Consider the following 11,636-nt stretch of genomic DNA (forward strand, 5'->3'; position numbering starts at 1 on the left):
TTGATTTCTCCAAAATGGGGATACTGTATGTGTTGATCTCTACAAAATGGGGTTACTGTATGCGTTGATCTCTCCAAAGTGGGGTTACCGTATGCGTAGATCTCTCCAAAATGGGGTTACTGTATGCACTGATCTCTCCAAAGTGGGGTTACTGTATGCGTTGATCTCCCCAAAGTGGGGTTACTGTATGCACTGATCTCTCCAAAATTAGGGTTACTGTATGCGTTGATCTCCCCAAAATGGGGTTACTGTATGCGTTGATCTCTCCAAAATGGGGTTACTGTATGTGCTGATCTCCCCAAAGTGGGGTTACTGTATGCGTTGATCTCTCCAAAATGGGGATACTGTATGCGCTGATCTCTCCAAAATGGGGTTACTGTATGCACTGATCTCTCCAAAGTGGGGTTACTGTATGCGTTGATCTCTCCAAAATGGGGTTACTGTATGCGTTGATCTCTCCAAAATGGGGATACTGTTTGCGCTGATCTCTCCAAAATGGGGTTACTGTATGCACTGATCTCTCTAAAGTGGGGTTACTGTATTACTTAATCTCTACAAAGTGGGGTTACTGTATGCCTTGATCTCTCCAAAGTGGGGTTACTGTATGCGCTGATCTCTCCAAAGTGGGGTTACTGTGCAATCCTAAAATGTTACAAGCACCCTACTGACCATTTCACCAAGCTTGAGGAATAAAAAATACTGGGCTACTTTCTCCTCCTCTCTTTTTGGCAGTATGCTTCGATTAATTCATGCTGCTTCCCAACTATCACGAAAACAACTGTACAACACACAGGTTTTTTTCCATTCATAATTTGTGCACTACACAGCATGTACATGGAGAACTTAGCTATGGGAACACGGAATGGTTATTACAACAAGTCTGAACACATTGAGATGCAAACACTTACCTAAATCATCTGTAGAAAAACACAGCAAATATTTACTGAGGCAAAGAAAACAGGAACACACGCAAAAATCATTATAAAAGAAAACATAAACCTAAGAAAACCAAAAACCTAAGGAAATTGCACAACAGACCATGAGAGAACAAAACAAAACAAACAGAATAAAATAATTAAACCAAAGCACACACAACAATGAAAAAGTACAGCATGGTACCAGTCCACTGTCAAGCACAGCTTCTAACTCACCAGACAACTCATCGTGCTCACACTCATCAGGCTCAGCCTTGTAAACATGCACTGCTGGTGGTGCCAGGGATTTGGGTTTCTCCCTCAAAACCACCTCAGCCGCATCTGATGCCGGCTCTGCCCGAGCTCTACTGTGAGCCTGGGCGGACATAACTGGGGTGGAAGCCATGGTGGTGGTGGTGACAGTGTGTGCCTCAGTTACCACCTTTCCTATCGGGGATGGGGGTTCACAGGTCTTTTCTTCACTTTTCTCAGCGGGAGGTGGGGACAGCTGAGGGGCGGGGTCAGTAGGTGCAGCAAGCACTTCTGGGAAAGCAGGCGAAAAACAGAGAAAGAAAGGTGAAAACCAAACATTAGCAACTAAAGAAAATAATAAATAATACAAATAATACTAATAACATGTACAACTACTAGCAGAACTTGGGGAATAGAATTGATGAAAGAGAGAGGTCAATAATGAAATAAAAAAAAAGAGGTCACAGCTGAGGATCTGAATTATGAAGGTCAGCAGTTCAAATTCCATGAATAACACAATCAATAACACAAAACTGCTTTTCAACAAATAAAAAAGTTCAGGTGTAACACAATGTCACCATTCTTACCCTTTGGTTCCTTTTATTCTTCAGCCAGTGCTATACAATTTAGCGATCATTCCTACTGGTTGGTTGTTAATGGCATTGATGAGTAATCTGAATGACTGAATCAGTAAGTGTCATACAACAGTTGACATACTTTGTGTTCAACCATCAATTCTGATGTCTGTACTGTTAGTTTTCAACAGAATTTCTCCCTGTGTGTTAACAAAATATTTACTTAATTTCAAATATGATTCTCACCATCTTTTCTTTTCACTGGCTATGTATATCCTGAAAGAAGCTCCCTCTTTTTTATTCATGTCATTTAAATTAAAAATAACATATAAGCCTTTTTCCCAAAATAGTTCTGCTTAAACCGTGTGGTTCTATAACAAGTATAAGAAAGTCATTTATATTTATTGGAAAATGACTGAAGTATCAGACAGCAGAGCATACCCAGCTCTGTGACAATTAACAATTGTTGAAAATATTTTGTTCACTAAATCCTCTCTCTTTTTCTTCTTTTTAAGTTAACCAAGCTGTTCTGTTCTAAACATTATAACTGAGAAAGGCATAGTACTATACAAACTGACCATTTCATTCCTTTCTCGATAAGGCATATGGCACCTTCACCTCTTAATGAGCTTCAGTCTTAATATTGCTGTGACCTCTCTTAAAAGTCAATTTTGTTATGAATAAATGAAAAATAAAATGAACTCAACAAAGAACATAAAAAAATAAAAATAAGAGGGGAAGAAAAGAGGAAGAGTCCAAACCCACACATTCAGCTTGGCCAATAAAACAAAGAAGCTTCTCTAAATGCAGGAATGAAAGTAGCTAAAACAAGCAAAACCCTGCACATGCCTGAGCAATGCTAATCTTTCACCAGATCAGGTGGCGAAGCAAGCCTTGGCTTTTGATAGTCGTGCTTTGGCTTTTAGTTTTAGACCATAAAAAATAGGTAATGGGGAAAAAAAAACCCAAAAACTTCTTGCGAAAAAACAAAAACAATAAAACCATGACTCCAACACACATGCACAAACAAGGAGATTTTTGCAACTTAAAAAAAAAGAAAAGAAAAGAAATCTTATTGCTGCAATCATAATGAAATAAAACAAGTATCTTGAATCAAGGGCCATGAATGTTAAGTATATCTTGGTGTGGGCTCATCACTTTTACAGGGCATCAGGAACAAACACATCAAATGCAAATCATGCAGTCTTCAACTGCACTCTGTGCCTCATTAACCACTTGGAGTATTTGATCAGCCATCTTGATTCAAACCACTTGAAGTATTTGATCAGCCATCTTGATTCAAACCACTTGAAGTATTTGATCAGCCATCTGATTCAAACCACTTGGAGTATTTGATCAACCATCTGATTCAAACCACTTGGAGAATTTGATCAACCATATGTGCACTTGAATACATTCTTATTCATCAAATACAACACCAACATTCTTTTCTTTCACTTCTTCCTCTGCCTTCTGGGTAAATGTTTGTATACAATATTTTGTTTTGCTTTTGTGTATGCATCTAAGCAGCAGTCTCATCCACTCCAGTTACACCTCATGTGTTGATATCCTAAGTCTTGCAATGGAATTCAAACGCTGATATGACCAAATGGTTACTCTGTTACTCTGCGACAAATTCCATGACTGAAAGAAAAGCCGCTCCCTAATTCTCTCTTGGCATCAATCAATTAAATAAGACTTTTTCCAAAACATTTTTGTGCATGTTTTCACAATGTTACATTACTGCTTTTGTGAATCTGAAAAAGTGAAAGCTCTTTGTCCAAGATGCTGTGTGGTGGGAAACAAGGAACAACAAAACTAAACACATCTGTCAATACCCTTAAAAGAAAATAAAGCTTTCAACTTATTTAAAGTTCCCTTACGTAACAAAGAGAAGCATGTAACTATATTCTTTAAATGAAAACTCAATCAAGATTTCTTTTTTTCTATTTTTTTTTCTTTCTTTCTTTTCAAATTTAAGTACTGAAGTTGGCTGAGAAATGACTCTGTGTGCATCCACCTAAAGATAACTCAGCTTGCATCTTTCCAACATTCGGGACAAAAAAACAAAAAACAAAAAACAAACAAAAAAAACATTATTACAGATGTTTAGCCATTTTACTCCTTTAAATCATGCATGAAGTCCAAGAAAAATGACAACACACTGTGTGACTCTTCAAAATTCAAGTGTACAAAACAAAGCAAAGAAAAGCTGCACTGATATAAAAATGACAACATATTGTGTGACTTTTTCACATTTCTATGGCACAAAACAAAAGATGTATATAGATCTATCTATTCACATCCTTTACAACAAGGTTCTTCTACTCTAACGAACAAGACATGGATAAACACACACACATCCCTGACAAACATGTTCAACTCACGTGTGCCGGTGGATTTCTCTTTAACATTGACACTGTCGGTCAGCTGCTCCTTGTCACTGGTGACCAGTGTCTCTGAGGCTGTTTCCAGGTGACTGAGTTCACTCTGCAGGCTAACATTGGACTCCTTCCCACTGTGAGGCGAGGCCAGCTCATAAGCCCCCCCTTCCTGGCGGCTGGCCTCCAGAGGCTGGAACACCACCCCAGGCCCCATGCTGACCGGCCGCAGGGCTGGCACTGTGTAGCCACCCCTGTCACACACACATACTGATTGGTATGGGGTTAAGGAGTAAGTGGCAGAATGGTTAAGATGTTTATCTGCCAATACAGTATATACAGTATCCGTCAGGGACTGCGTTCAAATACTGGTCTCACACTTTCTCCCAAGTCTGATTGGAAAATCAAACTGGGTGTCTAGTTATTTAGATAAGACAGAGATCCCATGTGCAGCATGCACTTGGCACACTGACAAATAAAGTGTTGTCCTCTGACAAAATTCTGTAGTTGTACTTGTAGAAATGCTCTCTAACAGGTACACAAATATATATATAAACACATGCACTGAAGGCCTGACAAGCACACTGGATTATGCTCCTGGTCAGGCATCTGCCTTGGAAATGTGATACAGCGTACACAGAGATTTATCCAAACCCAGTGACAACTTGAGAAACTCAAACTGATATGGAGACTTAGGTAGCACCTAAACATGGTCAGACACTAAGCTCTTAGCACTCTACTAGCACAAGAGTCATTTCCAACGACAGGCTGCCTACCAAGGCAGAGCCGAGTGAGAACTGCCTTTAGGTGCTTATCATCCATTTCCTGTGTCATTCAGTCAGGCTTCAGTCATGTACAAACACAGACACATGTTTATGTTAGAGAGAATTTGACTGAAAGTTTGCCAGGGACAACTCTCAAGTTAACATGAAAAAAAGCTAAACAATATATATATAAATAAATAAATATTATATATATATATATATATATACTGCATAAACATGTTCATAAAATATCAATAAAAGTTACATAATATATACACACATAATACACACAAACACGCATATCATTACATATTACACACAGACACACACTACACAAGCACAGACACACACAGACACACCGCACAAGCACCAGCTGAGCAAAGCATCAACACAAACACAACTTTCAGCAGTCTTGCCCATTGTTTGCAAGGCAAGGACCAGTTCAGTGTCTGACTAGAAATAAACTCCTTCCTTTAGCCTTGCTTCACGTCCACAGCAATCCCAGTCCAAGTGTTCACCTTTCTCCGTCAACAGCCACACGCAAAAACTTCCTTCCTGCTCTCTTTGCCACAGCCTTGTTTTCAATACTCCTCTCCTTCCCCACACAACACTGCATTAGTTCTGCTTTATTTCCTTGTGACAAAACAAACAATTCATGGTCACTGCAAGTGCTGAGCATTCAATGCAACAACTGTTCCACCAATGGCACAGCAGCAGAAGCCGAGTCTGATGATAGGGGTGACCACCACAGGCATCACAACACAACACACAGGAACAGTTCCCACTGACAAACAATTCACTGCAGGAACTCACTTGACCCGAGTGGTGCTGCCTGTCAGCTCTGCTATCTTGTCAGTGCCCATGAGGATTTTGGTCCGCTCCATGTAGTCCATGTGGGTTTTGAACAGCTGCCCAAATCAACACACCACTCAGCTTCACATTTATCCATGAAAATTCACACTCTTTCTCTCTCTGTCTTAAAGTTTCACACACATGCACGCTCACTTTACTACAAGCACATGAACACTGCTGTTACGTAATTCAGATCATCCATTAACACTATCATAGAAATATTGTTTATTGATTAATACCAACAAGTAATCATAAACAAAGAAACACTGAAGTCGTCTGCATGCACCTATAAACAATGATAATATGTACTTTATTAAAACAATCAGCAGTAAATATGTATCCCAAAGTATACTTTGAAAAAAAAAATCAGTTAAACTTATACTCATATATTACCAAAATAAATTCTAAAATAAAATATCAGCTGTGATCATGTATTACAAAATCTCACAATACTGAATATACATAAACAATCAAAATCCTGAGTTTGCGTCACTACATCCAACAAGAATATATCTTGAATCTTTAAAACATGTGCACACACACAAGAACAACCCTCACTTCCTCATCATTCTTTCCCTGATTTATATAATTAATGTGCAACCTAAATATACAACTATTGTGAGCTCAGTACAGATCATGTGTCTGTACTGAAATATGTGTGCATGATATGTATGCAAATATTTGCAGAAACGTATATCTTGGTGATAGGAAAAGAAATACAGCTGCTGACAGTAGAAAAACAACAACAACAACAACAACCGGATGCTCTGTATTGTAGTGATGTACTCTCCACAGGGAGAGCAGCCTGAATTTCACACACAGATGTCTCTTGTGACAAAAGAATAATATAATCTTAGTGTGATTGCCTTCATCATTAGTGGATTTGTCCGTAACTGTCTGTGCTTTGCATACGCATGGACACAAACACACATGCGCGCGCACACACACACACACGCACACAGACATACACACTATCCCATGCCAAAAGAATAGGTACTACTTCTAGTTCTATTGTATATATGTTTACCTCTGTATAGCGATCATGAAGTTTTGTGTACTCTTTCTTCATTTCAGCTTCCTTCTCCTCCAGTCTGCTTACTGCAATGCACATTATCATTGTAACATAAATACACATATATACTTTAAAAAAAATTTGAATACTAAAATGATAATTATAAACATTAATGCATATGGCTGAATATTCAATTGCATAAGATCTAACTTTAAATGTTCATTTATTTTTTCTATCTCCTTCACTGGAATGCTTAAGAATTTAACATTTTTTGTTGTTTCACACCATCTGTAATTTTTCTGCACTTGCACATGAACAGGTGTGAAGACAGCATTCATATGTACACATTTTCTTCTTCCTTTTTTTTTTTTAATTCCTAAGTACTACAACTGTACAAGCATCATTATATATTTATCATTTTTACTGCTTATTGTAAATGTATTAAAAGACATATTCACAAGCAAAATATATTTTTCAGTTTCAGATATTTTCTGAAATGATTAAGCTGTGTTGTTGTGTTATTGATTTTGCTTTTGTAGACAAGAATTTGGCATGGACTATCATGTCAAGAATTTTATCAGACCTGAATCTGCTATCCTGTCCAAATATAATAACTGTGACAGCACGTTTGTAAACTTGGTCGGCAGTGGTGTGCAAAGAGCAGAAAGACCATGGAAATAGCCAGAAATAGCTAATGTCTGACTGGTTCTTGGAAATGAAGATTCGTTAAGGTATCAGAACGAGGTCGAAGCAGACGTTAAATCGTGTTATGTGTGTGGTGAGAACGCTTCGAAGTGGGATGGTACAGAAACCATTTGCAATTACACGCTGTTTGCAGTTAGTCCTGCCTACCTACCCTTCACATGAAAAATGCACTCAAGGGAAGGAAGTGAGACACATAAGTATTCTGATGACCAGTGAAGTATACAATTATAAAAGACCATCTTAAACATCACACACTTTCTCTCTTTTTTTAAAACATTACTTTTATCTATCTTTTTTTTTTTTATATATAATAAATACAGCTGATATAGTGTAGGGTGGTAAAACATAAATTGCTATTAACAGTCTAGTCTTCATGCTACATAAGTATACAAACATCACATGCTTAAAAGCTAAATTATACATGTGTATGCTCACACACTCACAGACACACAAACACACACAACTCACCATGGTCAGCAGCATTCTTGGACTTCAGTTCCAGCATCCGTACAATGGATTCCAAGCTTTCCACTTTCTCTTCCAGATCTTTCTTTTCTCCCTCAACTGAGTCCTCCATCTCCAAGTATTTCTGGTCAGCACCAAACATTAGTTTCATGGATTAATAAATTATTCTGAATATCCTGTCAGTGTTAAGCTGTATTCATTGATACACTCAAAGTCCAATTTACCTGATTGAGAATGCAAAGAGCAAGCAACACAATCAAGTGCATCCACTTAACTAGCTCTACACAAGGGCCAAAAGGCTAAAATACTAACAATGCTGAATGCAAGTGATGCACAATTTTTCCAACTCACTCTAGTATATTATATAACACTCTAAGTCTTAAAGCAAACCAAAAACAACCAAAAACAGTAAAACATGACAAAATGATACAGTGAAGCAATCTTCCTTTCAGTTTCACTAAAGTTCATTAAATTGTCATTTATCTAGTGTTATGGCTTGATCTGTATTTTCTAATAATGAGAATACAAAAATTTCATTCTCTTGATATTGTATTCAGTATGAAACATAAACTTGTGGTTTCAGTGAAATGCTCCAAGACAGTTAACCTGTATACTACAAATTTAAATAATATCTATAATAGTAGTTTTAAATTTATATACCCCTTTCCATATGAAACATGCTCAACTGTTATGCACAATGTAAAAACCAATGTGTAAAACAAATGAATGAAAAGTACAAACATGTACACACACAAAGAAACATCACACACAAAAAGTGTGTGGTGTCAAATGGTTAGAATTCTGAATTCTACCTACAGTTTCCAGAATCTGATCACCAGTTTCTGTGCACCTGGTGTTTTAGGGTGGAGATTTTTCTGATTTCCCAGGTTTGCATACATTATGTGCAAACCTGCTGGTGCCTGCATCACCTTCAAGCTATCAGCACTCAGAAGATAAAATTCACTGGTTAAGGATCCTGTAATCCCTGTCAGTGCTCACTGGGTTATGGAAACAAGAACACATCCAGCTTGCACACTCATGAAAATGGAATATGGGTACTTACATGGCAGGGTAAAAAAACACAACAAATGGTCATACACATAAAATGTTACATGTTTGTGTCAATGTGTGTGTGTATGACTGAAAACTGACTGAATGACAGGCAAAAAAATGATGAGCACCCAAAGGTAACTCTCACTTAGCTCCACCCAGATCTGTAGCCTGTTGTGCAAATGACTCCGTCTTTGTATAATAATGTAAGTGCTTAGACCAAACATATCAGCATATAACTAGACTTTCACTTGTCCACAGGATGCTCATCATGTTTCTCACTGTCATGTATGACCAATGATTATTATATTGTTATGATCATGTTTTATGTGATCATGCACATAGTTGTGTGTATGAAGTTTGATAAAAACTGCACTGGCCATTCTGATTTCCAACTTATTGAGGTTATTCATGTTAATACTAATGGCACACAACTTGTGATAGATGTAAGTGTTCATTAAGTAATGTAATGTCTCAAACCATTCAAAAGCAGTAATCCACTCGAGTTGTTGTTGTTGTTGTTGTTTTTGTTTTTTTTGTTTTTCCACTTCTTATTAGTAGTATAGTACACACACAAGAGTGCGCACACACAAACACCTACACTGACAAGCCATATTTGTTCACAATTGAATTATACACCATCCTGCACCCATACACACACAGATACACACATGCAACTGTAAGCACAGTGAGACACACATGTATTGGGATGTAATGATGTTTACATACATGTACACACGTAATTTCTATACATACTCCTGCAGCCCCTAGACCAATATGCACAAATTTATGATACGAATGTGTCCCTCACAAATGCGCACTTACACACTTCTGCAATTATAAAAACAAACATACGTGTATAATGTTTCCACACCATTCTCAGAACTATAGCATAATGGCACTTAAGTTCAGGCATTATCTTGTCATTCTTCTTCTTCTTCTTCCATGTACACCCACGGTCAACATTTTGACCATTATTGGCGTTTTAGGGAGTGTGCAGGGGGAAAAAAAGAAAAAAAAAAAGGGGGATTGGGGGGGGCGGGGGGGGGGGGGGGGGGGTCTAGTGTAGGCCTGACGCCTTTGAAGAAAAGGTGTCAAGGCTGGGGGACAGGACGGCGTCAGCTGGCAGGCTGTTCCATGCTCTGGGCTTTTGAGCATTTATAGCCTATTGATAAAAATATTATTAATATACAGTTTCCTAATGAACTAACTGTCAGTGGCATGCACTGACTTTCTTTCCTTAATAAGTTAATGCACACATGTACACACATAGGCCTACTTGTTTCATCTGTCTATGATGAAACTGTTTACTTTTAAAAATTTTCAGTGTATAAATTTATGTCATTGTGATTGTCCAAGTTCACCTTATGCATTTTTCTTTCGTTTGCCTCAGTTAGTATCATTGGCTGATTGAGTCTTGTATTGCCCCAGTTTCATAGTAAGCCTTGCTTCTCAATTTCCCTTGAATCAATTTCTACACCGATTGCTGTGCAAGCATGTAAAGTCACATGCATGACACGTGAACTGAAACAATGACCAAAAATAATACACTCACCAACGATTATTGATGAGAATGGCTGTAGCATGCTAATCATAAAACTGGACTGATTCGATAAGTGCCCACCTACCTGTTCTGCTGCTTTGCGTAGCTGTTTTTCTCTTTCATATTGGGTAAGCAACTGCTCGTTGTCTTCACGTAGTAATTCGATTTCCACGTCAAGCTCTTGTTTCTCCGTGTACGCTGCATCTAAACTCTCAAGGATACCAACAACTAACGGCATAAGTTCTTTCACAACATCTTCGTCATAACGTGTGATAACCTTTTCGAATTCTTTGTAGACGGTTGCAGCCAGTGTCTGAACTTTCTCAGACATTACATGGCCCTCTTCTGTGTGTGTGACATAAATTGTTTCTGCCATTATTTCACCCAAGTGATTTGTTGATTTCTAAAATAAATAGGCAGACAGTAGTCTAGTAAATCGATGATGACCTCCGAGACACTCTAATTAGCCGGAGGACGACAGTTATCACATGCCAAAATACGGTAAAAATCTGACTGTCTATACAAAACAATCGTCCTCCATATTGCTTTGCAGCAGAATAGCTTGTCACATGACCGGATATGCGTAATATTTTCCTTAATATGGCGTCGTCTGCTTCCCAAATTACGTTGGAATTTCTACGTCGCTACCTGTCAAGTCCATAAAATATCCCTATTCCAGCAGTGACAAAAGCTTGTGCTTTCAATCTCTGACTTAAATTTTCAGTATGCATATTTATATACACTCAGAAGACAATGAGAAATTTCACTGATAGCTGACTCAGAACACGAAATGATTTCAATGTCTTACTTTATCTGGTATTAATTCACACAATAATAAACAATTATAGTATGGACAGATAAAACTTCAAATGAATATGACCGTTTAACAAATTTATTAGAAATTCGAGATGTCATTAAAACAAATAGGGTTTCAAGCTAATCTTATTTGAAATTTTTATCTACGCCGGCTGCCAATTATCCCGTTTAAAACATGTCGCCAGTCCAGATGCTTCCTATTTCTTTTTCAATTCTCACATCATGTCCAGAATTAATTACATTTCAAACGTGTGGGACAACAGCAGCGAAGTGCACATAAAAAAACTAGATTCCGTACACAGACGTG

General features: G+C 37.9%; 1 protein-coding gene across 16 annotated transcripts in view; it reads right to left on the reverse strand.

The window, feature by feature from the left end:
- LOC143283900 (C-Jun-amino-terminal kinase-interacting protein 4-like) overlaps positions 1-11,053 on the reverse strand; it is a 161,254-nt gene extending 150,201 nt beyond the window's left edge. For 15 of the 16 annotated variants that reach the window (XM_076590307.1, XM_076590306.1, XM_076590304.1 and 12 more), the window contains exons 1-6: positions 10,599-11,053; positions 7,924-8,044; positions 6,766-6,836; positions 5,700-5,794; positions 4,129-4,376; positions 1,152-1,457 (exon numbers count right to left, since the gene is read on the reverse strand). In XM_076590307.1, the coding sequence (XP_076446422.1) occupies positions 1,152-1,457; positions 4,129-4,376; positions 5,700-5,794; positions 6,766-6,836; positions 7,924-8,044; positions 10,599-10,889 (1,132 nt within the window). In that variant the 5' untranslated portion in view covers positions 10,890-11,053. The remainder of the gene's footprint in view (positions 1-1,151; positions 1,458-4,128; positions 4,377-5,699; positions 5,795-6,765; positions 6,837-7,923; positions 8,045-10,598) is intronic. The other variant, XM_076590313.1, reaches the window with a different exon arrangement.
- Between the last annotated feature and the right edge of the window lie 583 nt (positions 11,054-11,636).

This window comes from Babylonia areolata, chromosome 7 (genome assembly GCF_041734735.1).
Source record: "Babylonia areolata isolate BAREFJ2019XMU chromosome 7, ASM4173473v1, whole genome shotgun sequence".
Taxonomy (NCBI): Eukaryota; Metazoa; Mollusca; class Gastropoda; order Neogastropoda; family Buccinidae; genus Babylonia; species Babylonia areolata.